At 60.6% G+C, this 26,721-nt stretch overlaps 1 protein-coding gene across 1 annotated transcript in view; it reads left to right on the forward strand.

The window, feature by feature from the left end:
- CHD5 (chromodomain helicase DNA binding protein 5) overlaps nucleotides 1–26,721 on the forward strand; it is a 61,267-nt gene that overhangs the window by 5,851 nt on the left and 28,695 nt on the right. Inside the window, exons 2-15 of the mRNA XM_061187159.1 lie at nucleotides 4,294–4,421; nucleotides 12,237–12,416; nucleotides 14,841–14,959; nucleotides 15,543–15,781; nucleotides 17,698–17,822; nucleotides 19,087–19,210; nucleotides 19,835–20,001; nucleotides 20,179–20,400; nucleotides 21,473–21,679; nucleotides 21,938–22,149; nucleotides 24,683–24,814; nucleotides 24,900–25,008; nucleotides 26,162–26,353; nucleotides 26,441–26,641. Coding sequence (XP_061043142.1) covers nucleotides 4,294–4,421; nucleotides 12,237–12,416; nucleotides 14,841–14,959; nucleotides 15,543–15,781; nucleotides 17,698–17,822; nucleotides 19,087–19,210; nucleotides 19,835–20,001; nucleotides 20,179–20,400; nucleotides 21,473–21,679; nucleotides 21,938–22,149; nucleotides 24,683–24,814; nucleotides 24,900–25,008; nucleotides 26,162–26,353; nucleotides 26,441–26,641 — 2,357 coding nt within the window. The remainder of the gene's footprint in view (nucleotides 1–4,293; nucleotides 4,422–12,236; nucleotides 12,417–14,840; nucleotides 14,960–15,542; nucleotides 15,782–17,697; nucleotides 17,823–19,086; nucleotides 19,211–19,834; nucleotides 20,002–20,178; nucleotides 20,401–21,472; nucleotides 21,680–21,937; nucleotides 22,150–24,682; nucleotides 24,815–24,899; nucleotides 25,009–26,161; nucleotides 26,354–26,440; nucleotides 26,642–26,721) is intronic.

A 26,721-nucleotide genomic window follows, 5' to 3' on the forward strand; every position in this document is an offset into this window, starting at 1 on the left:
AAACGTGGGGAAGGTCTGAATTCTGGGAGGGTCCTATACCTGGAGGGAGGGGCAGGCGCGGGGACCATACCTGGTGGTGGGAGCCACCTGCCGGAGCTCCATCCTGGCTCTACCACCTGCCGGCTGTGAGACTCAGAAGTGGGCAAGCGATGAGATCCTCGGAGCCTGTTTCCTTGTCTGCAAATGGGGGTGATAATAGTACTGTCTCCCAGGGTTGCTGTGTGTAGTAGATGAATTCATATAAATGAACACATGCTACCTGCTTCGAGCTTGGTGCAGGTGGTAGGTTCTTCCACTGTTGTAAGGTGTTTCGCTAAGAAGGGTCCACCGCCCCTGCCTGGGCTGCAGCCTGCAGAGCAGCCTGGGGGTCCCGCAGGGCTAAGCCAGAGTGTGTGCAGGGAGCTGGTGAGGGGCTGGGGGAAAGCAGCAGAAGGTGCAGGTGCCTCTCTTTGCCGTCCCCCCCCTTGTCCCCCCCACCACCGTCTCATCTCTGAAGCAGTCTCCCCCGGCCCCGCCCCAGACCTGGGAGACAGGTCAGGGCTAATGAGTCCTAATTATAGCCCATCTGGGGTCGATGGAGCCTCGGGCCCTGGAGGGGCAGGGCTGGTGCGCGAGGGCACGGCCGCCTGCCCGGAAGGGCTGGGGGGCAGCCGGGAGCTGGCAGACAAGGAGTCTTGAGGCTGCTCCTCCTCAGGACCCTCCCCCAGGGCGGGCGGGCTCCCACCTTACTGGTGGCTGGGTACCCTGAGGAGGCACAGGGCTGGGCTCTGGGAGGGGCCGATGGGCACTGGGAAGGATTGCTTGGCTGTGACTCTCCAGGTCTGGTTTTAGAAGAAGCTCAGGGCCGGTTGCAGAAGAGGGAGGAGGGGGCAGGGCTGAGTGGGAATCGGGGGGGTGTCGGGGAGCAGCGTCACAGGAGGTCAGCCCTGGGCGTCCTCAGAGCCACCAGAAGCCGTGCGGGGGAGGAGGACCGGGGGTGGGCAGGGTGGGGTCCCCGTGGTCGTGTGCCAGCTCCGGAACGTCCCTGGAGGAGGGATTTAACCAGGCAGATGGCCCTGGGCCGTGAGGTCTTCTGGGAATGGAGGAGGGGTCTGTCCAAGGGCAGAGGGCCTGAGGACTTCTCCTCCGAGCCCTGTCCTGGGCGTGGGTTAGGGCTAGAGGTGCCCCTACCTCCTTCCCAGGCAGGGTGGGGCACAGCCCACGGGCGATCCCAGGCTTCCTTCTAGAACCTCCCGCGGCCTCCTGTGCATCCATTGTCTGTGCTGCTGGCCGGTCAGTCTGTGACCGTGTGCTGGGCTGGCCTCCCCAGTCTGGGGACTGCCCTGCTGAGGGGACAGGGGACGTGGGGAGGTGGCAGGAGGCGGGAGAGAGAGGCCCCCTCCCGATTGCATCAGCTGAGCCCGTTACATAACCGTGCTGGGCACGGCCAGGGTGCGGGGGTGGCTCTCGCAGGCGGTCTCTTTGTGGCTCCGGGGGAGGTGGAGGCCGGTGGGAGCGTGGGCAGGCGTGGACGGGCATCACGTCGCCAGCTGCCTCCCCACCAACCATGTCACTGTCTCCCAGAGCCCTCCACTCCAGGATGACTCCGGGGGTCCCTATGAATGTTTCCAACTGGCCCCGAAATCCTTGCCTCTCCCATGCCAGGGCTCAGGGGACAGGACGGGGTCGGCTCCTGCTGCCCTAGCCCGGCTCCCCTCAAAGCCTGCCCACATTAAACCCAGCTTTGGGCCTGCCCTCACTGCCCGCCCCGGGGGCCGTAGCCCTGGCCAGGGCCACAGCAGCTGTGCCCTCCACGTGGTCCTGTCCGCAGCACTGCCCCTGTCTGCCAGTCAGGACCGCTGAGCTGGCTTCCCGGGGATGGCCGGCACTCAGGCCACCCTCATGTCACCTGCACGGCAGCTCCCTCACCTGCCTGGAGTTGATCTCTCTCCATGTCTGTGTTTGCCTGGCAGGATGGGGAGGGGACTGAGACTTGGGCCTGCCCTGTCCCCGTGGACTCCTGGGGGGGCCGTACAAGACAGGGCTGGCACTTGCTTCCTGGGGGGCAGGGCCACAGGCCCCCGGCAGCCCTGGAGGAGGGCCCTGGAGCAGACGGGCGCTGAGACGGTGGTGCAGCCCCCGCCTTCCCTGGGTAGGGGGGTGGTACGTGTGGGAACTGGTGGTACGTGTGGGAATGCCCCAGTGAGGGGCATTCACTGGGCCACCAGCGTCACCAGCGCCCTCTAGCTGCACCCAGAGTGTGGTGATGGGCGCCATCCCCCTCCCCGCTGGGGACTGTAGGCGGCAGGGTCCCAGGCCCTGGGGTGGACCCCTCTAGAGGATGGGCGGATGTTGGAGCGCCCAGGGTGTGTTGGCGTGTCCAAGCATCTGTGGGTCTGACGCGTTCAACAGCGGGAATGTTTTACTCTAAAAGTTTTAGACTTCCTGGGCGGGGTTGGGGGCCTATCATTTAAACCCGATTCAGTGAGGACACTGCCCATTTCCCATATGAAAATCCCCTGCGTGGCCCTGGGACTTTCTGCCCTCCTAAGGGTCTCCCAGGGTGGCAGCCCTACAGTGGGGTCCCGCTCGAGGCAGACCCCAGACCGAGCGAGACTCCCTGTCATGTCCCCCCACCCCCGTGGCGCTTCTCCCTGCCCTTCGCTCCCGCCCCCCCCCGCCCCCCCCACCCCCGTGCACATGGGCAGTGAGGGGCGTGGGATGGGGGATAAGCCGCTGGTGTGGAGGCTGGCTGGCTTGTGGGCCCCTTTTGTGGACTCTTTGGAGTTTGCACCGGTGCCTTCTGGAAGCTTCCTTCATCCCGGGCAGACAGATACATAGCTCTAGTCTGGGTGGTTTGTTCTTGCGGTGTCTTTTTGCTGCCGTTTGCCCCCAAGAGAGCCCTCCCACTCTCCGCACCCCCAGCCCTGGGGCCCACGTCCGGTCCCAAGAACCCAGGGCTCGTGCCCTTTCTCACCCCTGACTTCCTGGGTGGGAGTTAGGCCCCAGCCACGGGCTCCCTTTGGGGGCAGCAAGAAGCATGTAGCCTGGCAGCAAGAAGCACGTAGCCTGCAGCTTCTTCTAAGATGCCCACGTGACACACCCGCCTGCTCCCCCCAGCCTTTCCAATGCGTGAAGGAATGAGGATTCAGGAAAGGCGGGCAGCTTCTAGAAAACCCACCTCTCTGTGGACCGTCACATCGTCCCGAGCGCCCAGCGGAGTGTGTTTGGCATCCTGCCGTGTGTGTCCGGGTACCTGTGATGGGGAGTGGACCTGGGCAGGTGTGGATGGGGACCAGGCAGGGGAGGCAGTGTGGTCCTCGAATCCCCATTAAGGGGAGCCCTGGCATCCTCCGTGCTGGTCTCTCCTCCAAGCTCCCGGGCACTTGCTCCAAGACACCAAGTGGTCCTAGGGTGATGTGACCTGTACGTCCCTGTTATCCTGCACTCACAGGCTGTCTCCTGGCCACGCCGTGGCCCTCTGGAGGGCAGAGGTGGGCCTCGACCCCTCCCTGGGCCAGCTGGAGATGGCTTTGTGACTCCGTGGGGCTGCTTTCTCCCTGGGGAGCCATGTCCACAAGGCCTCTTACTTGGTCATTTGTTGTTTTTTTTAATTTTTAAAATCTATTTTATTTTATTTATTTATTTTTGGCTGCGTTGGGTCTTCGTTGCTGCGGCGCGGGCTTTTCTCTAGTTGTGGTGAGCGGGGGCTACTCTTCGTTGCGGTGCGCGGGCTTCTCATCTAGGTGGCTTCTCTTGTTGCGGAGCACGGGCTCTAGGCACACAGGCTCAGTAGTTGTGGCTCGCGGGCTCTAGAGCGCAGGCTCAGTAGTTGTGGCGCACGGACTTAGTTGCTCCGCGGCATGTGGGATCTTCCCAGACCAAGGCTCGAACCCGTGCCCCCTGCATTGGCAGGTGGATTCTTAACCACTGCGCCACCAGGGAAGCCCTGGTCATTTGTTTTTGCTTCAGTTTCCCGAGCACTGTTAGAGCAGGGTAGGTGGTTATTGTTCCGTTTTACAGGTTGAGAGGAGGAGAGGCCCAGAGAGGTGGGGTGATGTGACACAGCCCAAGGGGCTGGGGTTCCACATGGCGGGTCTGGGGGTGGCTTTGAGGGGTTGGGGCAGGGGAACTAGGCGGAGAGGGTGGGGCGGGGTGGGGATGGGCTGGGGAGGGCAGGGTGGCCGTCACCCGGCACAGTTGGGTGGCGGAGGAACTGACTGTCCCAGCGGGCCCTGCTTCTCACTCTGTGTCCCTGGGGGTCTCCCTGAAGGAAGCAGCGGAGTAACCCCCTCCCCCTTCTGATTCTTCCAGAAGAAGAAGATGGTGGCCTTGAAGGCTTCGATGACTTTTTCCCCGAGGAGCCCGTGAGCCTTCCCAAGAAGAAGAAGTCCAAGAAGCTCAAGGAGAACAGGTGCAAAGGGAAGAGGAAGAAGAAAGAGGTGAGTGGAGCCGGGGCTGTGCGGGGCTCTCAGCTGCTCCTCCTGGGCCTGTGGAGAAAGACCTGGGCTCCCAGGACCATCTGGCGGAGGGCTGCCTCCAGAGAGCTGAGCCTGAGTGAGAAACACCAAAACCAGTGTCCCCACGGACACCTGCCCCGAGATGTATCTCAAGTGTCCTGTCCTTTTTTTTTTTTTTTGGCCACACAGCGCGGCTTGCAGGATCTTAGTTCCCTGACCAGGGATTGAACCCGGGCCACAGCAGTGAGAGTATGGAGTCCTAACCACTGGACAACCAGGGAATTCCCAAGTGTACTTTTTTATTTTTGGCTGCGTTGGCTCTTCCTTGCTGCGTGCGTGCTTTCTCCAGTTGCGGCAAGCGGGGGCTACTCTTCGTTGCAGTGCGCGGGCTTCTCATTGCGGTGGCTTCTCTTGTTGCGGAGCACGGGCTCTAGGCGCGCGGGCTTCAGTAGTTGTGGCTCGCGGGCTCTAGAGCGCAGGCTCAGTAGTTGTGGCGCACGGGCTTAGTTGCTCCGCGGCATGTGGGATCTTCCCGGACCAGGGCTCGAAGCCGTGTCCCCTGCATTGGCAGGCGGATTCTTAACCACTGCGCCACCAGGGAAGCCCCTACTGTCTTCTTAAACAGGGTGTTCTGGGGTGTTTATTCTTTTCCCCTTGGTGGCTGTTCTGGGCCGTGACAACATGGGGTCCCCGGCGCTCCCACCCCTTCACTGCAGGGCGCTTATTCCCGCTTGCGTCTGTGTCCGCTGCCTCTGTGCTCTTGGTGGTGCCTTCTGCTACCCCCTACGTATCTGCTTCTTGGCAGCCGTCTGTCCCTCTAGTTTGCTGCTTCCAACCTGTTGTGAGTTGGAATCCTGGTGAACAAGATACAAATGGGAGAAGAGTAAGGAGACCCCGGTGAGGGATGGGTCTCCTATGAGTAACTCGTGTGAGCATTTCTAGAATGCCCCACGTGGACTCACTTCATCCTCAACATCAACCTTGGGAGTCAGGGGCAGGGATGATTATCACCACCCGACAGAGGGGGAAACCGGGGCTGCCTTGTAGCTTAAAGCCCTCGGCACTTGGAGGGGACGGTCATACGGCAACGTGGGGACTCCCGCCTCCCACCTCGTGAGAGCTGCCACCTCTCCTCAGCGTCACTCGATCCTCCCGGTGGCTTTGTGGGGAGGGGCTGGTGTGCACCTTGCTTTACAGATGAGGCTCAGAGATGAACTTGCCAGGGTCACAGCAACACAGCTGAGATCTGGCCCTGGGGATGTCCGGCTGCCCCCTGCCCCCCAGCCTGGTCCTCCCCTGGCCCGCCTGCTCCGAGGGGAAGCACTGTTGGTCCTCTGGCCTTCTCTCCTCCCCTGCCCAGAGGAGAGCCACCTGGCCTGGCCTCACAGGGGAGGCGGTGGGGGAGGTGTTATCGCCCTCGGTGGCCCCGGGACAGAGTAGCAGTGTGTGCGGGGGCCCTGCTGGGATGTTCTGACGTGGCCTCAAAGGCCACTGTGGGCCTCTGGCTTGTCCCCTGCAAGGCTTTGTGCAGAGGGGGCCGTGGTATGACTTAACTCTGGAGGGTTCCCAAACAGGCTGTGGGGGCAGGAGGGAGGAGACTCCTGAGGACAAAGGGCCTGTGATGGTGGGCAGGCGATGGGTGGTGGAGTTTCTTCTCCACGTCTCCCCAGGCCACTGCCCACACCTGTCTGAGCCTTGCTTCTGTGTCTGTAGTAAGGGGAGCATCGCCTATGCACACCCCCCTGCTTGTTTGGGGGCAAATCAGATATGGGCCAACAGGGTGTCTTCACGTGAGAGGTGCCACGGGGAAGGCCAGTGGCCCTTGGGGGCATCCAGGGTGTCAGCCTGCAAGCGTCTGGAGGGCAGGGCCAGCCCTGGGCGGTGCCCCGGGTCCCCATAGTGGTTAGCTCCGGGCTGGCCTGCTTGGAGCTCAGGGACTGGGGCAGGGAGGTGTCAGCCCCACCTCCTCCAGCTGGAACCACGCAGGTACGTCCGGCCTGTGTTCTCTGGTGAGCTTGGGGTCAGCATTTCTCACCAGGTCTGCCCCCTGTTCGGCTCTCCTGGCTCCCGGGAAGGGCCTCCTTAGGACAGCTGCCCTGTCCAGGCTCCTGGCCAAAGCTGCCCCGGAGCCTCTCCCTGCCCGCTTGCGGCCACACCCGGCTGTTCCTCTCCTCTGGCGCGCATAGACGACCCTTTCTCCCCGCAGAGGGACCCTGAGCCTCCTCCGAGCCCAGCACTAACCCCTGTCCGATGCCACCCTCCGTCTCTGCTGCCCCTCAGCTTTGTCCTCACTGCCTGGGCTCCTGGCATCCTTCCAGGATTGACAGGTCTATCCCCTCCCAGGACACCCCACCCCTAACCCTGCGGCTGGTACGTGGGCTGCACGTGGGAAGGTTTGTGAGCTGCAGCTTTCTGTCCCCGTTACCCAGGAGGGGCAGTGGAGGCAGGAGAGGTGAAGGGGGGACCCATGCCTGGAGGCTCCCCCCACACCCCCGAGGGAGGTGCTGTGGACCGGGTCCCCCTGCTGTGGGGAGGGGGCTCCGAATGCCCTGCTGCAGCTCCCCCCAGCCCCTCCCGCACGCTGGCCCGCAGGTCTGTCTTTGTTGGGGGCAGAGGTTAGATGGCTCAGGGCTGGCGGGGCCCTGGGGTGCAGGGGCCGACTTCCCGGTTGAAGCTCTGAAATCTTGCTCTGTTGCGGCCACTGCTGTCAGCCCTCAGACCCGATGCTCTGTGGCTGCGGGGTGGAGGTAGATTCTAGGGTCCTGGGGCATCCCGCACAAGCACCTTCTCCCCAGCTCCTCAGCGATTTCTCTCCCTCTCCTGAAGCTTCTTTCTTGGGAACTGGGAGGGAGGCTAGGCCAAGGCGGGCAGTTCCACCTGGTCCTTGGTCTGCCCAGTTCCCAAATGCCGATGAAGGACCATCAGGGCTGCCATGGGTTGCCCCGCCTCCCCCCCTCCCAGCCCCAGGCTGGGCTGGGCTTTCTCTTGCCCTGCCCGCTACAGGGTGCAGCAAGACCCTCCCCTCTGCCCTGCTTATGAAGGAGGCAGGAGGTGGGCAGTGTCTGGACAGCAGGGAGGCGGGGGGAGTTTGGCCAGGGGAGGTGGGGACCAGTGGTCTCCGAGGCCAGGGGGGCTGGTGCTTGCCTCCCCCATGCCTGATCACCCCGCTCACCCAGGTCTCCTGTCTCCTTCCTCTGGCCCTACGGGACACAGGGTTTGGTTCTCGTCTCTGAGCCCGTCTCTCACTGCTGTGGCCTGAGCATGGCCTCTGTGCTGTATCCATCTCTTGCTACCTCTTCCTGGGTCTCCCTTGCCCTCCTTCTCACTCCTCTGCATTTCTTCTCCGCCCACCTCTTCTTCCTCCCCCCCTCCCTTCCTCTCTCCTCCTCTCCTCCATTCCACTCTCCCTCCCCTCACTTCCTCTCCCTCTCTCCTTCCTCTCTCTACTGAGATGCAGTTCTTGGATCTCAAAGGACATGGAGGCCAGGGTAGACTGGAGGGCCCCGCAGATGACCGGGCAGTGCCAGCCAGGCCCCCAAGGTGGCCCTCGGGCCACTGCTGCCCCCTCCCCAGCATTGCTGAGAGCCTGGCTTGGCAGCTGTCAGATGTCAACAGTCTGAGCATGCTGCAACCAGAGAGCAAGATCCTGGCCGCCATGTGCACACTGCCCGCCCGCCCGCCTGCAGACCCCGGTCCTCAGGACGTGGGGAGGGGAATGTCACCTCTTTTCTCCTTTTCATCTCCAACCAGGTGGCCCCAACACAAGGCTCTGGGTAGAGGGAGCAGAGGGCCCCCGGTGGTGGAACCCATGTAGCAGCAGGTTTTTTGGGGGTGGGGTGGAGGAACAGGCAGCAAGTCGTGAATTCTGATTTACATAAAATAACCGGGGCTTGGGGCTTCGGCCGGAACCTGAGCATATGTAGATGAAGCTCCTTGTCAGACCCAGCGCAGGAGGGAGAAATGATTTCAACCTGTGCTGCAGCGGTTACCATAGCAACCAATTATTCAGTGCTAAATTATAACTGTTTATAACACTCGTGAATGGGAAGGCTCATATTTCATTCTTTCTTTTTCCCTCTCAGTCTTGAAGGACCCCAAATTGAGAATGACCAACTCTCTGAGTCCTTCCTTTTGAGTTTAAATGCCTGCTTTTTAGAGAGATGCGGTGTGTGCTGAGAGCTGGGCGTAGAGGGAAGGGAGAGAGAGATGGGAGGCCTGGATCGAAAGACATCTGCAGAGCTGGGGGAGGAAGGGTGGGCATAGACTGCCCACTCGGGGTCCCCAGGGCCTGCACGGGTGGCATGCCGTGTCTTCAGTGGGCCTGGGGCTCAGGGCAGAGACCCCTCCTCCCTACCCCTAGTTCCTCGCACACCCAGCCCGGGCGTAGGATTTAAGGCAGCTTTGCAGATGGATTCTGTTGGGACTCCAAGTTCACTTAGATTCTTCTACCATCCAGGGCATCCGCTATAGTCATGCCTGGGGCTGCTGCAGCCCAGAGGACAGCATCAGGGTCACAGCCCCGACTGGTCCTGATGTTCAGAGCCCACAGTGTGGCTCGGGGCTCAGGTTGGTTCAGGGCTTTATTAGGGCATTTTTGCTCTGTGCCTGTGTCTCCTCCCTGAATGTGGCTTGGCCCGCACTCTCCTCTGTAAGTTTCAAGATACCGAATGGTTAGTCTACTCTTGGTTCTTGGTCATTCCTCCCCTTCTTGCCACTGGCTGATCTGCATCCCTCCGGGTCCTGCTGATGGGTCACTCCTCTTCGAGTTGTTTTCAGAACCACTCGCTGCCCTTCCGCTTGCCCCTTTCTCTGCAAGGGAAGAGTTTGGAAAAACAAAACACAGGAAAAAGGAGGCCCTGGTCTAGATGTGTCCAAACAGCTGGATACAGAGAGTCGCTGTGGATACAGACTGATTGTACCATCGGGAAACCCATCTCCAAAGACCTGTCCTGCACCCCGCCCTCCACCAGCCTCCCGGGTGGGCAGGGGGGCTTGGATGAGATCGGGGTGCAGGCGGGGGGAGAAGGCAGGGCAGAGAGGGGATCAGGGAATGGGCGGGGAGTCGGAGAATTGAGGAATCTGAGTCTTCTCTTTGGCCAGGCTTTCCCCAGTGCAGGTAGACAGGGCAGGGAGAGGTCTGCTCCTTCCCTGAAACGAGGGGCTGCCATCATTGTCACCCCCCGTGGGCCGCTGGGGCGCTGACTGTCCTGCTGTAGCTCCGGCTCATTCCTCGAGAAGGAACTTTGCCCTCCTGCTCCCCCACTTAGCCCCGGAGTGGCTGCTGGGCTAACACTCCTGGCAGTGCACAGCTTGGGGCCTTCTGCCAGACCTGCTCCCCCCCCCGCCCCGCCCACTGTGCACACACCGACAGGGCCTCTGCTGGAGGCGCCTTCCCCGCCTCCCTCCCTCCCTTCCTCCCTCCCTCCTGCTCCCTCTGGGCCCTGCGTTCAGAGCTGTGCTGGCCACTCCCCGCCTCTCCTGCACTTGGGATGTGGCGCCTCTCCTGCACTTGGGATGTGGCGTGCAGGCTCCCCAGCAGATACTCAGGGCACCTCCCCCTCAGGTGCGGCCACAGTAGCCCCTTCTGTTGGCGTCCTGTTGCCCGTCTGCACTGTAATTGTTGCCCAGCTGCAGGCACTGTCCATGCACTTGGCTTTAGTCCAGCCCCGATTTGCAGAAACGAGGGGGGATGAGGCTCGTTGTGTCCTCCGGTTTGTGGTCCTGGCTGCATCTTCAGCTTCCGAGCAGAGTTGGGGGCATCATGGGTACTTGGGACTCTCCTACTTCAAAATGCTTAAGGCCCTCTCTCTCACATGATCTCCTTTGTTCCTCTTACCGCCCTGTATGGCATCCCCATTTCACAGATGAGGAGGCTGAGGTCAGAATGCTGCCGTGACTTGCCCAATTCCTGACTAGCAAGGGTCAGAGCTCCGAGACAGTCTCTGTCCTGCAGCCTCCCCAGGGAGCCCCCGGACCCACCGTGGGTCCTCCTGTCTCTTCCCTGGTCTGGTTCGTGGGGTCCCCAGGGCAGCTGAGGGCCAGCCCCATGCCCCTCCCTCGGCGGGCCCCACAGCCTCTGTCCGCGGTGCTGAAGCTTGTGGCGGTTTCCTCCTCCCATCCTTACCTGTGCGGAGGTGTGGCTGGGATTGAGCCTGTCTCTCAGGTCTATCGAAGGGTACTCTTTCCAAGCTAGCCAAACTCTACATCCTCGGGGGAAATGGACATCCCTGTCTGACTCCTGCCTCCCCAGAGGACCAAGGCAGGGCTGGGAGCTGTGGCCATGAGCCCTGGGAACGGGATCGCGTGCAAGGCTGTCCTGCCCTGGGCAGGCTCTGGCAGCAGCCAGGACCGGCGCACTGCCCCTGGAGCCCAGTGTGGCCGACCGAGTCAGTATTCCGGGAAACACTTGGGTTCCGGAAAGGCCCAGAGGCCCTGCTGCCTGCCAGCCACCAGCCAGCACACTGACTCAGCAGCTTAATGGGCATAAAAGGTTTGGGAGCCGGGAGCCGGCGGTAGGGAGAGAGCGAGCTGAGCAGCAGGAGAGTCAGGAAGTGCAGGGACCCCACGGGTGGGTCCTTTCCCAGCTGTATCTCAGGAAGAGCCTCCCTCCTGGGAAAAGACTCTCCACTCCACAGTGCGGCTGGAAAGGGCAGAGCGGGCTGGGGGCCTCCCAAGACAGATCCACTGCCCTTGCTGCCTTCCTTCTTCTCTGATCTGCTCCCTCCCCTCCCCCCTTCCTTCCTCTCCCTCCTCCCCTCCTTTCTCCTCCCTCTCCACCTCCTCTTTTCCTCCCTCCCTCATTGCTCTTTCCGGAGCTCACATCCTTCATTTCTCCAGTTCTTTCTTCATCTCTTCCGTGCCTCTCTTTGCTCACGTTGAAGACAGTAAACCACCAGCATGAAGATGCCAAGTGTCATCTTCATTGGAGCATCCGTGCCTGGCCTCTCCTGCAGACCCAGGCCGGGAGGGGCCTAATCAGCCTGCTTGCCTCTTGAAAAACCCCAAATACACAGCCTTCTCAGCTTTCTCGAAGGGGCAGTGCCTTTCTGATGGGGATGCTCTGTCTGTAAACACCCTTATCTCCATATAAATGGGCCATTTTCTGCCTGTACGGAGGGAAACTAAATCAAGGAAACCAAGCTTAAGAGCTGCCTAAATTACTTTGTCTCATATTGAGATGAAGCAGCCAGGGTGCGGGTGGTGGGGAAGGTGGGCTTGTGCCTTAGCAGCGTCCGGAGAGCGCACAGGCAGATGAAACTGGGATGTGCGCCCTGTGTTAATCACAGGTTTCACTTGACACACAGACTCCATAGGATGCAAAGATAAACAGAGAGGTGAGGAGCTGGGAGCCGGGGCGGGAGTTGGGGGCTCTTCTCCCGCGTGGACAGCATTTTGGTTTTTGGCTCTGGGCATCACATCCTCTCTACGAGCACCTGGGTCCAAGTGCCATCGCTGACACGCGTTACAATCCCAAAGTCCATAGAAACCTGAAACAGGGCCGTCTAAGCGGGCTGTGCTGAGCTTGCCTGGTGGGGGCGCGTGTCTTCACCCGAGGCCTCGACTTACCTGCACAGCACCATTTGTCACCAACCAGTCATTGGGGACGAGACCCTTACCCCATGCTGGCTCAGGGCAGCCCCCCTGGCTGGGATTTAGTGGTCTGGCGGGTGAGACTGATCCAGGAAGCGTGGGCCAACTGACTCTGCCGGGAGGCCACTCTCAGAGCGGTGCTGCTGCCCGGGACTCTGCATTTTCTTTGGGCCCCTGTTGTCCTCACCGTCTACCTTTCTCTTCCAGGGGAGCAATGATGAGCTGCCGGAAGATGAAGAGGATCTGGAAGAGAAGTCGGACAGTGAGGGCAGTGACTACTCCCCAAATAAAAAGAAGAAGAAAAAACTCAAGGACAAGAAGGAGAAAAAAGCCAAGCGAAAAAAGAAAGATGACGACGAGGACGACAACGATGACGGATGCCTCAAGGTAACCCTGAGGCCTGGCTGGGGGACACCTGCTTGGGCGGGCTGAGCCTCCTGCTGTCAGCTCCCTGCCTTCTGACCCGGGAGCGCCTGTGGGAAAAGGGCCAGAGCATCCTTTCCCACGAAGGGCCGGCGGGGCAGATGGGTCTGTGGGTGTGAGTTGCACGCGCGTGAAGGTTGGACACAACTTGGTGAGAAAGACTGTAGCCACAAGTCTCGGAGACACATTAGAAATAACAGTGGATGACATTTAGGAGTTTGGGGAAGCAGTCGTGCGGCCTCTTGCTGATGTACTGTCCGCTGTCTTGCCCAACTTGAGCGGTCAGCTGTTTCTGAGGAGAGCGATGGTCTGAACTCAAGTTTGGTGTCAGGAACCTCTTGGTCGGAGCAGTCTGGGAAAATAAAACAAATAGAGCTTTTGCTAAGAAGAAGTGGCTGGACAGCTTCACTTATGGTGGGAGGGGGCCTTAGTTAGCACGTGTTCTGAAATTCATCCCACGTGGGCACCCAGGAGAGTGTCCCAGGGAGCGAGAGTCAGGGAAGCTATAGCGATGGGCCTGCAGCTCTCCCCTGGGGAAAAACCTCTGCCTGGTCAATGTGGGGCATGATGTGGCCCCTGGAATGTCAAGGCTGCTCCTTGCGGGGGCTCCACGGGGGTGGGGGGAGGGACCGAGGGTAGGGCGGCAGACGGGCTCTGGGTCTCTGGGTCCTGGGTTTCTGGGTCGGGCAGGGGCAGATGACAGATGACAGCACCTCATCCGGGAACCTCCTGCTGCCTTCGATCTTTGACGAGGCTGTTTGGGCTGGCCGTGGATTTGAAGATAAGTGCTCCGTAAATGTTAGTACAGTGGCTGCTGGGTGAGGCAGAGGTGGTGACTATCAGCGACTGAAGTTGGGAAGTGCCGGCGGTGTCCCGACACCCGGAGGGAGCTCATTAGTTGGCAGGTGTGTTATGAGTCACCTGTGACTGATGACAGCTGAGAAGCTGACAGATTTGGAAGATGAACTTACAGGAGTGATTCAGGGTCGTCCTGTAATAATGTCATCGCTCACTTGCTGCTCTGCTTCGTGGTGGGAACCTCCAGGACTGGCTGTGTGTCAGGAGCAGGTTGGCCAAGGGAGGGGATCCCACGTGGGAGCACCTCTGAACTGCCACAGAGAACAGGAGGCCGGGAAGCGGGTCCCTTGGGGCCGAGGGAGGCCGTGTGTTCTGCCCGGGTGGCCTTCCCTTGCTGGAGCAGACACCCCAACTCTGAGGGGCTTAGGCAGTAAAAGCGGTCTGTTGGATCAGCAGCCCTAAGAGTTGAGAGGCAAGGGGGCTTCCAGCTAGGGGGACCCAGTGGTGTCATCCAGGGCCCTGTTTCTTTGCCTTTGGAGGGTCAGCTTTGGGTTCAGGCCAGGCACCCTCGTGGCTGGGAATGTGTGTAGCAGCTGTGCAGGGCTTTGTGGACACCCCCTGCCCCATCCAGCAGGAGGGAAAACTGGCTTGTGTCCTAGCTGTCCGCACAGGAGACCCAGGGGTGCCCCTGCCTGGACCGGTTGAGTCACGTGCCCACCTGGATCAGTGACTGTGGCCTGGGATGGCGTGTGCTGATTGGTGGAATGGATCAGTGGGTGGGGCTGGCGCAGCTCAGGGCTGCCTGGAGCAAATGGGAAGTCGGGGTGAGGGCCCTGTTCCAAGCACCTGTGCTAACTCCTTCCCTCCTGTTAGGTAGGCGCTGTTATCCCCATTTTACAGATGGGGAAACTGAGGCATAGAGAGGTGAAGTAGCTTGTCCACCTCTCACTGCTAGTATGTGGCAGAGCCAGAATTGGAGCCTGCCTCTGTCCAGCAGGTTCCAATCTCATAGCCAGCACCAACGCCCACCCCTCCCTTCCCAGCCATCCGGGGTCTGCTTTGTGACCTGATGCCTGGGCTGGCTGTCTGTGTGCCCTTGGGAACTCGCGCACCTCCCTGGGCTTCAGTGCCCCATCTGGAGAGTGAAGCAGGAGCCGAGGGACCCTCTCTGGGCTCTGCCCCGAGCTGGACCACTGCCCTGACCAGGGCACACCTTCCTGGTCCCAGAACCCGCAGTGGCCTGTCCTTTCACGAGGTCCAAGTGTGACTGTACTAGGTGATCTGCTGGGGTGGACAGAGTGAGTCCTGTTATTATTCCTGCCCTGGCTTCCCCCCAAACCCCCGCATTAACCCCCCAGGCGTGTGGCCCGCACCCCATCATGAGCTGGCATCTGGGCCATTCCCACTGATCAAGGGGCTGGTGGCCTGAGATGCTGTAGGATGTTTTCAGTGGTGGGTGAGAACTGCTCTTGTTAAGTTGCTGACATAATCCCCCTGCTTTTCCGAGGCACCCTGGGTGGGGCCCTGGTTGGGGGTGCAGGGTAGAAGGAACCCCACCTCTCATTCCACCTCCGGCCCGTGTGTCCGTAGGAGCCCAAGTCCTCGGGGCAGCTCATGGCTGAGTGGGGCCTGGACGACGTGGATTACCTGTTCTCGGAGGCCGACTATCACACGCTGACCAACTACAAGGCCTTCAGCCAGTTCCTCAGGTGGGCCTCGGGGCCACCATGGCTGGGCATCCACAGAGACTGCCCTCGAGGCCTGCCTCCCCTGGGGGCACCAAGTGGGGTGGCCAGAGGGACAGGGTCCCGGGCTCCTGGGGTGGGCTGCCAGGCTGACCTTGACCCTGGGCAGAGCTGGCAGGAGGGGCAGGACCCTTCCATCTCAACAGGTGGTCCTACTTTCCCTCGCTGGTCCTACCCCCAGGGATGGCGACCCCAGTCATTCCCAGGGGTCTTAAGCCCCCGTGGCCACCCTCAGCTCTAAAAGAAATGGGACTGGCCCCCCAGGGGCCTGCTGTAGCCCCTGCCTCCGGCCCCTCGGGTCTTACAGGGTCTGAAAACCCAATTAGAAGATCACCAGCCATGTAAACAGGGAATCAGGAGCCTTGGGGGTGGACTGCTGTCTCTGTCTTGGTCCTCTTCCCTGCCCTCCTTTCTGCCAGGTTTTCCCAGTTTGTTGCATATCCCAGGTGTGGGACTTGGGAGAAGGGTGGGCCCTGCGGGGGGTCACATGGGGGTCTCATCCCCTCCATGGGGCTGTCCTCACCCTCCTGCCTCTCCCCCCACACAGGCCACTCATCGCCAAGAAGAACCCGAAGATCCCCATGTCCAAAATGATGACCGTCCTGGGCGCCAAGTGGCGGGAGTTCAGCGCCAACAACCCCTTTAAGGGCAGCTCGGCGGCGGCAGCCGCAGCGGCAGTGGCCGCGGCCGTGGAGACAGTCACCATCGCGCCTCCGCTGGCCATCAGCCCCCAGCAGGCACCCCAGCCTGTGCCCGTCCGCAAGGCCAAGACCAAGGAGGGCAAGGGTAAGGCTGCACCCAGTCCTGCTGGCAGAGGGCCCCCAGGCCCTACAGTCTGGGACAGCCGGGCCGGTCTCTATCAAGGACCCAGTGCCTTGGTTGACCTTGGACCCACCCACCCTTCCTCAGCTGTGTTGTGGCATCTGTCCTGCCTCTCTCTTGGGGCTGGTGGTGAAGTGGAGGAGGTGGTGGGCTCAGAGCTTTGGGAGTTTTCCCAGGCGTGGAGGAGGGGACAGAGGTGTGGCCCGTGCTGCTGGGAGTTAGGGGGCTCTTGGGTTTGAGGCTGCACCATTCCCAGGGAGAAGGGGTCCCAAGGTGGATCGCTCTCTTCTGAGCACCCGGCCCTCGGGGTAATGGATGTACATGGGCGTGGACGGGGCCGCTTTCCCAGGGAGGCCAGGAAGGAGGTCCAGATACAAAATCAGACTCTGTGGTGGTGTCTGGGTGGGGAGAATAGGGACAGCAGAGGCTCTCTGCAACTTGAAGTTCTAGGGGAGGGATCTTTCTTCCCCAGATGGAGGATTTATGGCCCCACTGGGAGTAGGGACATTGATCTCCCCGGGGCTCTGAGTGATGGTGTTGGCTGCAGCTCATCTTCCTGGGTGCCCTGACCTGGTTTTTTTTTTTTTTTGGCTGCGTTGGGTCTTCGTTGCTGTGTGCGGGCTTTCTCTCGTTGCGGCGAGCGGGGGCTACTCTTCGTTGTGGTGTGCGGGCTTCTCGTTGCAGTGGCTTCTCTTGTTGCGGAGCACGGGCTCTAGGTGCGCGGGCTTCAGTAGTTGTGGCACGCGGGCTCAGTAGTTGTGGCGCGTGGGCTCTAGAGCGCAGGCTCAGTAGTTATGGCGCACAGCTTTAGTGGCTCCGTGGCACATGGGATCTTCCCGGACCAGGGATCGAACCCGTGTCCCCTGCATTGGCAGGCGGATTCTTAACCACTGCGCCACCAAGGAAGTCCCCTGACCTGGGTTTTGATGGGGGGGCAGAGCGGACACTGGGGACCCCTTGTTTCCGCCCCAAGGAGTTTTGGTTTCTGGGATGATGCCTCCCTTTACCAGGTCCCACAGGGGCCCCGGTGGGTGAGTGATGCGGGCTTTAGAGACTGCTCCCGCTCAACTCCCTCGCTGTCTGCCGAGCCAGCCTTCTTTCTCATTTCCTCTTGGGCTCCAGCTGCTGAGCTATCGATTCCCTGAGCTGCCTATTCAGAGCCTGAAAAATTGAAATAGATTTTCCGTGGCGCCGCTGAGGTTACAGCTGGGCTCCCAGACCCAGCTCTGTGTGTGTGATGTGGGTGGAGGAGGGCCTGGGGCGAGGCCATCTGCCTTCAGGCCCCCACTTTCCCTGCTCGGCCTGGTGGGAGAGGCTGCTGGGGGGTCATTACTCCGCAGGTGACTAATTGTCCTGTGACCAGTTCCATAAAAACAACCTCACCCCTGCTGGCCACCTGGGAGCCAGCATTTCCTGGGGATGATTGGCAGAGGTGGGGGCGGTCTTGAGTGGTGCCGGTGTGGGGTATGGCAGGCAACCCGGAGGCTGGCTGCTGGGGAAACGGCTTCCTGCCCTACCACATCCCTCCAGGGCCTAGGTATGGTCCGCAGGTGGGTGGGTGTGCCCTAAGTGGCCCTGGGGGCTGGGGGCTCCACTGGGGACAGCTCCTTTCTGGGGAGAGGGCTGGGACAGGGCTGTTCCCAAGATGGCAGCGCAGCGGCCAGAGCAGGGACTGGGCCAGGGTTATTCTCTGGCTTCCCCTTCTGCTGTGCAACTTTAGCGAGGACGTCCCCTTTCTGAGCCTCAGTCTTCTCACCTGAGAAGGGGCAACGGCAGAAACCATCCTTTCCTTAAAGCGGGTTCTCATGAGGCCGAGTGAAAGCATGGCGGTGAGTGAGCGAGCCATGGCGGGCGCTGGTTATTCCACCCGTGCTTTTCAGGGCCTGGAGTGAGGAAGAAGATCAAAGGCTCCAAGGACGTGAAGAAAAAGGGCAAAGGGAGAAAGGTGGCCGGGCTCAAGTTCCGCTTCGGAGGGGTTGGCAGCAAGAGGAAGAAAGGCTCCTCGGTGAGTGTGAGTGTGAGTGTGTGTGTGCGTGCGTGCGTGTGTGTGTGTGTAACATGCAAAGGCTGGGTGACGTGGAAAGCAGGGCTATCAGTTCATTCTCCTGAACCAGGCAGGGGGCAGGTCTTGTACACACCATCCCCCTGTCCCCGCCCTGGACTCTCCCATTCTACATTCAGGCCTGCTGGGCCTGTTTCTCCACCTGACTGGTGAGGGGCTCAGCCTGGATCCTTCCAAGGGCCCCTGTAGCTTGGACTCTGGGTGGGTAGCTCTCCTGCCCACCTTGCTGAGCTGGGGGCTCAGTCCCGGCTCCTTCCGCCCCAGCTGCCTCTCCATCTGGGCAGCAGGTGGGAGAGTCCTGGGGGGCGCCTGGATGCCCAGATGTGCTGGGAGGGCAGGCCCCAGGAAGGTGGCATGTAGGCAGGATAGGGCTGGGCTGGAGCCCTGCCCTTCCCTTGCCCTTCCAGGGCCAGCTCTGTCACCAGGTTTGGAATGACCCTAAGTCCGTGTCTGAGCCTTTAAGCCCTCTTTCTCCGGGGGTGGAGGCATTCACCCCCCTCCTGCCCCTACAGGGCACCTGTTTCCCTCACCTGACCCAGCCCTGCAGAGGGGCAGAGATGGAAGCCATCTCTTTGTCCCTTCGTAGGGGCAAGTGACAGGTCTCAAGTTTAGCTGCTGTGGAGGGGAGCACGGAGCAGCAGGCATGGTCCAGCCCAGAGCTGGTGGTCCAGCTCAGCTTAGCTTTTGAGCACATACTAATGTGCTAGGCCCTCTGCTCCACCACGGTGGGCCCTGCTCTGGAGCTGCTCACAGTCTGGAAGGGTTTGGGCATGTGCACTGGGAGAGAGCCAATGATAGGCAGATGGGACAGGTCGGACCTGGCACAAGGCTGTGCAACAGGTCTCATTAGGGAGAGATCTGGGAAGGCTCCTTTGGGGAGGTGTCCTTAGGGCTTCCCCTTGAGGGATGTGTAGGAGTTTGGCAGGGTGGAGGGCAGGGCCTGGGAGAGTTCTGGAGGTGGAAAGTGTGGGGAGGGTCTGAGGGCTGGAGAGCAGGGCTTGGGGAGGGTGGAAGGCCATCAGGCTGGACCGGTGGGCTGAGGGTTTTCTAGCTGGGTGGAGGGACAAGATGAACCAGAGACAGACAGCACTGTGCCTCTGGAGCCTCCACTGTGCCCTGCCCCGCCCCCCCCCCCAGGCCTGCGAAGCCTGGAGACGAGCCCCCAGGGCTGGCTCTGGGCTCACAGGGCCCTCCCCTGCCCCCACAGAGCGAGGAGGAGGAGCGGGAGGAGTCGGACTTCGACAGCGCCAGCATCCACAGCTCCTCCGTGCGCTCTGAGTGTTCCGCCCTGCTGGGGAGGAAGAGCAAGAGGAGGCGCCAGAAGAAGAGAAGTACGACTCCTGTCTGCAGGGTTCCCGTGGCCACCACGGTGGATGTGGGCGTGCAGAGCCCCCTCGGGGAGCGGAGAAGGGCACCCTCAGGCCTCAGCAGGCAGCTCCCCTGTGCTTCCTCAGCCACCCTGGCCTCTGTGGTTAGGAGAGGGGGTCCTGTCGAAGTGAGTCTGCATACGTTAGGGACCCGTGATGTGAGCTACCCCAGGGCATTTGCACTGGCAGAGGGGGGGCACAGGAGAAGGAGTTGCTTCTTAACCTCATCCACCCTCTACCCATGTATCCCCTCGCCCCCATTCCCCTACCCATCCTCGTTCCCTCTCTCCATCCTCGTTCCCTCCCTCCCTTGCCTTTATTCATCCAGCCATTCATCTTTCTGTGCATTCACCCATCTTTCTTCTTTCCTTCCTCCTCCCTCCTTCCCTTCCTTCTTTCCTTTCATCCATCTTCTATCCATCTCTTCACCCCTTTGCTCTTTCAGTCATCCTGTTGACCCTGTCTGTCCATCCACCATCCAGCATCTATCGAGTGCCTAGTATGTGCCAGGGCAGCCTGGCGTGGAGATTGGTTGTGCACTGGGAGTGGGAACAAGGCCCTCCATGACTGCCTCTGCCCCCTCCCCAGTTGATGATGGTGACGGCTATGAGACGGACCACCAGGACTACTGTGAGGTGTGCCAGCAGGGTGGGGAGATCATCCTGTGCGACACCTGCCCGAGGGCCTACCACCTCGTCTGCCTGGACCCAGAGCTGGAGAAAGCTCCTGAGGGCAAGTGGAGCTGTCCCCACTGTGTAAGCCCTTGGCAGACGCGCGCCGGGACGGGGATTTTGTCTGTGCCTGGCTTCCGGACTCCTGCACGGTCTTCTGGGGCAGAACATGGGGAAGTGCAAGTGGGAGGGAGGGAGTCGCTCCCTGGTGGAGGGGGGATCCTGGTCCAGGGTGCCTCCACCTGGACTCCCCCCCTCCAGGAGAAGGAGGGGATCCAGTGGGAGCCGAAGGACGACGACGACGACGAGGAGGAGGGCGGCTGCGAGGAGGAGGAGGACGACCACATGGAGTTCTGCCGCGTGTGCAAGGACGGCGGCGAGCTGCTTTGCTGCGACGCCTGCCCCTCCTCCTACCACCTGCACTGCCTCAACCCGCCGCTGCCCGAGATCCCAAACGGTGAATGGCTCTGCCCGCGCTGTACTGTGAGTGTTACGCCGGCCCGCGCCGAACGCCCCGCCCCCGGCAAGGCCCCGCCCATCATGACCAGGCCCCTTCCCCGGCAAGGCTCTGCGCACAAAGGTCCCACCCACCGAGGCCCCGCCCCAGCAGGCCCTGTCCACCAAGGCCCCGCCTCCGCCGGCCCAGGCCACGCCCACCACGCCCATCGCCCATGCTGCTCCAGGCCTCACCTACGAAGGCCCCGCCTGGCTCTCCACCTGCCAAGGCCTGTACCCGCCCCTTCCCGTCCAGGACACGCCCCACGAGTACCCGCCCCACCCCCTCCCCGCCGGGGCTCGGTCCCAAGCCCCCTCCCATCCGCCCCGAGTCCCGCCCACCGCCTCAACCTGGCACGCTCTTCTTCGCAATCCCCTTCACACTTTCTGGAAACAGCCGCTATGAGAAGAGAAAAACGGTGGTGATAATCCCACCACCGCCCACCATAGCCACCGTTTACTGGGCATCCCTCTAACGCTTACTGAGTTTTCCAGTACCAGGCCTTTTGTTATTCCCATTTTTAGATGAGAAAACTGAGGCTCAGGGAGGTAAAGTGACTTACCCAAGGCCACACAAGGCTGAACTGTCCACTCAGACTCAGCCTGGACCTGGCTCTTGTCCCAGGGCTGGGGGTGGCGAGAGGGTAGGAGGCCTCTGGGGCTGGGCCCTCAGTTTCTGCGGGGAGAGGAGAGCACCCTCCGCCCCTCCCCCCCATTCACTGTAGGCGTTTGAAGGCCACCATGCTCCGAGTTGTCCCCAGCCCACCCCCAGTGCTGGGTCCCCCACCCTCTGGATCCTGGGTTGTGCCGTGCCAGCCCTCGGTTACCTGTGTGCGTGTGGGCTTCCGTTATGCGTGTGTATGTATGTGTGCACGCGTGTGTGTGCAGACCCGTATCGCCTCATCAGCGTGCACGGCATGGGTGGTCTCCTGAGGACAGAGTGGTGTCTTGGAGTCACTGTGGTGCTGTCTGACTTGGAGCAGTACAGCTTGTTGGAGGGAGCCTCGGGGTGGGGCCCTGCAGCTAAGCCCTGAACTTGGGGACCCTCCTCTGTCCACAGTGTCCCCCGCTGAAGGGCAAAGTCCAGCGGATCCTGCATTGGAGGTGGACAGAGCCCCCAGCCCCCTTCATGGTGGGACTGACGGGGTCCGACGTAGAGCCTGGCGTTCCACCACCCAAGCCCCTAGAGGGCATCCCGGAGAGAGAGTTCTTTGTCAAGTGGGCTGGGCTCTCCTACTGGCACTGTTCCTGGGTGAAGGAGCTACAGGTGAGGCACTTAACCTCGTGTTTATGGATGCCAGCACGGTTAAGTCACTTGCCCTGGGTAGGTGCGGCTGTGCTCAGGACCTAAACGCCCTGGCCAGCTCCCTGAGTGAGGGGCATTGTTGGGAGTTAGGGAGGGGGAGGCGGAAGGTGAGGACTGTCCTGCTTGGGACCCAGGCTGGGGGCTGGGAGACCTGGGTTGGGGGACATGGGAGGTCACGGCCCATCTCCCTCCTGTAACCTCTGCCCCCTTCGCGAACAGTTGGAGCTCTACCACACAGTGATGTATCGCAACTACCAAAGAAAGAATGACATGGATGAGCCACCGCCCTTTGACTACGGCTCTGGCGATGAGGATGGCAAGAGCGAGAAAAGGAAGAACAAGGACCCCCTCTACGCCAAGATGGAGGAGCGCTTCTACCGCTATGGCATCAAGCCCGAGTGGATGATGATCCACCGCATCCTGAACCACAGGTGTGTGCTCGGCGGGTGGGGCCCTGAACCTCGCTGGAGGTGGGTGCCTGCAGGTCTGGGACACACTGGCCCCTTCAGCCTGCTAAATGGGCTCAGGACCACGTGTGGGTGTGGTAGGGGAAGGGGCCCCACTGTCGGCGATTTGACTGTCCAGCTGGAGGGGTCTTCATGCACCTGGGTACATGGATGCACACATGTTTACACTTGCATGTGCATTCTCGTGGTAGGAGAGCAGTTCCTAAGTCATATGTTTAAAGGGGCAACTTGACGAATGGCCAGTGGAAGTTGTAGATGGGACACTTGGGGGGTCGGCACCCTTGTGCTCCTGGGTGTCTGCTGACGTCAGTGCTTGATACCTGCCGGAAGGTCCTGGGGACCAGGGTGGGCCTGAGCTGTGGGGTGAGTACATGCTTGCTGCTCCTTTATAACACGGCTGACACCACCGAGCACCATTTACCAAGAGGTAGACGTTTTATTTCCACCTTCGTGTTTATGGATGCCAGCACGGTTAAGTCACTTGCCCAGAGTCACACAGCCAAGAGGCAGGGGTGCTGGGATTGGAACCCAGTGCTTTTCTGACGGCAGGATTTGCTTTCTTAGCCACTGTTCCAAACCCCAGTGCCCCTGCAACAGCTCTTTGTTGAGCAGTGTGAAATTGCCCAGGTGACAGTGGTCAGAGGCTGCAGAGGCCAGACGCAGAGACCAAGGCAGGAGGCCCCCGGACTCCAAGAGTTTGGCTTTGGTTTGGTGGGGAGGTGGGAGCTCTTGCTCATTCTTTTTTTTTTTTTTTTAAATTAATTAATTAATTAATTTTATTTATTTTTGGCTGCATGGGGTCTTTGTTGTTGCGCGTGGGCTTTCTCTAGTTGCCGTGACCGGGGACTGCTCTTCGTTGTGGTGCGTGGGCTTCTCATTGCGGTGGCTTCTCTTGTTGCGGAGCACGGGCTCTAGGTGCGCGGGCTTCAGTAGTTGTGGCACACGGGCTCAGTAGTTGCGGCGCACGGGCTTAGTTGCTCCGCGGCAGGTGGGATCTTCCCGGACCAGGGCTCGAACCTGTGTCCCCTGCGTTGGCAGGCGGATTCTTAACCACTGCGCCACCAGGGAAGTCCCTCTTGCTCATTCTTGAGCTCAGGCGCTTGAGAACCGGCGGTGGCTGACAGGTGGGCTCAGGGTGGGGCCCACGGAGGCTCTGCCTTGGGGGGACTTGGGATCCAACAGACCACAGGCGTCCCGAAGGCAGGAGTTGGGTAGAATAGAGTTTAAGAACCTGATCCTGTCACTCGGATTTCAACCCTGGCTCCCATTTTCCGGGCTCTGTGCTTCTGTGTTTCTCATGTGCAACGGGATAATGAGAGTACCCACCCCACAGGGCTGCCGTGGGGGTTCAAGGAGGGTGCCAGCGCCTGCTAGCATGGCCGTCAGGAAGATGGGCCAGGGGAATTTGAAAAAGTACCCCCTTGACTATGAAATGCCTCCTCCTCCCATCCCCAGCCCTCACTGTGACCTGAGCCACCCGTTGAACTGATCCACAATTTTTTTACCTTTGTTAAATTGCATGTTCAAAACAAAAGTGGCAAGTTTTCTCCCTGCCTTCAAAGCGGGGTTGGTGAATTTCCTCCAATTGTATTACCTGAATGGAGTCTGAGTAATAACCAATCATTTATTGAAAAAAAAAAAATCCGTCGGTTTCCATGGTGACTGGGGATTGGTCTTTCTGTCCGTGGCCCCCAGGCTAGCCGTGGCACCCCCGGCCCTGCAGCGCTGCCCTGGCTCGGTTGCCCAGTGCACTCAGGTTGGGTGGGAGGCCCCAGGACCCTCCCAGGAGCCATATTCAAGCTGTAGTGCAAGGTGCTTCTCTGCAGCAACCCCTCTGGGCTGCTGGCTGGGCCATCAGGTCCCTGTGTCCCCAGGGGTCTTTGGGAGAGGGCATCCCACCTGCAAGAATTACATTCGTCTCTACTTTGCAGGGATTGGCCCCGGACCGGGATGGGCACCCCTCCAGTCCTTGGGAGGTTTTTTCTTTTTTTTTTTTGGCCACTCCATGTGGCATGCGGGATCTTAGTTCACCGACCAGGGATGGAACCCGTGCCCCTTGCAGTGGAAGCTCGGAGTCTTAACCACTGGACCGCCAGGGAAGTCCCTCTTTGGGAGTTTTTAAGCGAGAAAACAAAGGTCTGTGGTCAGGGGAGAACCATCTGACTCAGAAATCGAAAATTCCGGGGGAATCCTCATGACTGAATGGGATTCACGGCCACCGAGGATGGAGGACGCTGGTTCTGTGCTCCCCCATCAGCGTGGCCTCCCAGATGTCCCTCTGCTCTGCCACTCAACCCGTGCCCTCCTCCCTCCCTCTCACGAGCTGTGTGGCCTCGGCCAAGCTGCCTCACCTCTCTGGAGTCCCTGCCTGGTGCTGCCCTCCTGGCTGGGGCTCCCAGGGGACCGCGGGGGTGAGAGACTTTGCATCCTGTGAGGTGCCCTCCGTGGACTCTTGCCCGGGTGACCCGCCCTCCTCCATCTGTTTACCGTGTTGCAGCTTCGACAAAAAGGGGGATGTGCATTACCTGATCAAGTGGAAAGACCTGCCCTACGACCAGTGCACCTGGGAGATTGACGACATTGACATCCCCTACTACGACAACCTGAAGCAGGCCTACTGGGGCCACAGGTGGGCCACGGTGGGGCCCCTGGGCGGGGCCTCCCGCCCCCCACCGGCCTGAGCTCTGCTCTCATCATCCCGTGCTCTTTCCCAGGGAGCTGATGCTGGGGGAGGACGCCAGGCTGCCCAAGAGGCTGGTCAAGAAGGGCAAGAAGCTGAAGGACGACAAACAGGAGAAGCCCCCAGACACGCCCATTGTGGATGTGAGCGGGGAGGCGGCCCCGGGGTGGGCTTGCCAGGGCCTCCACCTAGGCTTGGCCGTGGAAGAGGGTATGGTCTCCGGAGGTCTCTGGAGAACTCGTACTGCGGGTCTGTGCACACGGAGCCGCACCTGCGCAGGAGGGGGCTCTGCGGCTCAGTCAGGGACAAGGGTGACAGGACCCAGCCCTTCCCCGCAGGGGAGGGCTCACACCCTGGAGTCTGGGTCCCCCAGCCTCATGCAGAGCGGCAGCTCCTGGGGGACAGAGCGATTTGAAGGGTGGGTCACCAGTGCACAGACTGTGGAGCAGATAGTCTCTACTCAGCGCAGCTCACGAAATTGCATTCCCTTCGTTGAGCTAATTCCAAGCACTTACATCAAAAAGTGTGTCTCTTACCTCAGGAACGTAACTGCTGATTTGCTAATTACACACCATTCTTATCTGTTCACGGGGAGGAGACCCACAACTTGCCCCGGAGCTTTGATCCCATCTGGGAGTGGAAGGTTGACTATTATTCATTTAGCAAACTTCTCTGGGGTGTCTGCTAGCACCTGGCCCTGGGCTGGCCCTGGGGGAACAAGGCCCTGCCCCGTTTCACGAAGTGCTCATCTTCCAAGGGCCCATGGCGGGTACACACAGAAATGGGGATTCGGCTTGAGACTGTGGGATGCCAGGGAAAGGTGAATGGGTCTGATACATTAGGAGGACTTCATGGGGGCGGTGGCCCCGAGCTGCAGGATAAAAGAGGTGATGTTCGGGATCAGGCACCCTGGGCATGCATCCAACAAATGTTGCCTAAGTGCTCACTGTGTCCTGGTCACTGTATGGGACTCAGAGGAACAGGTCACCAGTATGGTGACCGCAAGCTGGGCTTAAAGTCAGAGAATCCAACACTTGGGAAACTGCCCTGATAGGAGAAGTATAGGGTCGACAAGGGAGGACGTGGTGGGAACACCTAAGCCAGGCCAGGAGTCAGGGAGGACTTCCTGGAGGAAGAGGCATTCCAGCTGTGACCTGAAGGATGAATAAGTTAGCAGGGATGAGAGGAGTGGGAAGAGTACTCCAGTCATAAGGAACTGCGTGTGCAAAGGCCTGGGGGGGGTGGGCCCTGGTGGCCCAGGATCCAGGGTACGTCTGAACCTCTGCCTCCTTGCAGCCCACGGTCAAGTTTGACAAGCAGCCGTGGTACATCGACTCCACGGGCGGCACACTGCACCCGTACCAGCTGGAGGGCCTTAACTGGCTGCGCTTTTCCTGGGCCCAGGGCACCGACACCATCCTGGCTGATGAGATGGGTCTGGGCAAGACAGTGCAGACCATCGTCTTCCTCTACTCCCTGTACAAGGAGGTTTGAGGCCCAGGCTGGGCGGCTGGGGAGGGGTAGCCGGTGCTGGCTGTGGGCCGGCAGCCTCAGCGCGTCCGTCTCCCTCCCCAGGGCCACTCCAAGGGGCCCTACCTGGTCAGTGCGCCCCTGTCCACCATCATCAACTGGGAACGTGAGTTTGAGATGTGGGCGCCCGACTTCTACGTGGTCACCTACACGGGGGACAAGGAGAGCCGCTCTGTGATCCGGGAGAACGAATTTTCGTTTGAGGACAACGCCATTCGGAGTGGGAAGAAGGTGTTCCGGATGAAGGTGAGCACTCCTCACCCCGGGGACCCTGCACAGGCGCCCAGTCTGCCCTGGGGGCCGCAGGGGCCCTGCAGTCCATCTGG

This window comes from Eubalaena glacialis, chromosome 3 (assembly GCF_028564815.1).
Source record: "Eubalaena glacialis isolate mEubGla1 chromosome 3, mEubGla1.1.hap2.+ XY, whole genome shotgun sequence".
Lineage (NCBI taxonomy): Eukaryota > Metazoa > Chordata > Mammalia > Artiodactyla > Balaenidae > Eubalaena > Eubalaena glacialis.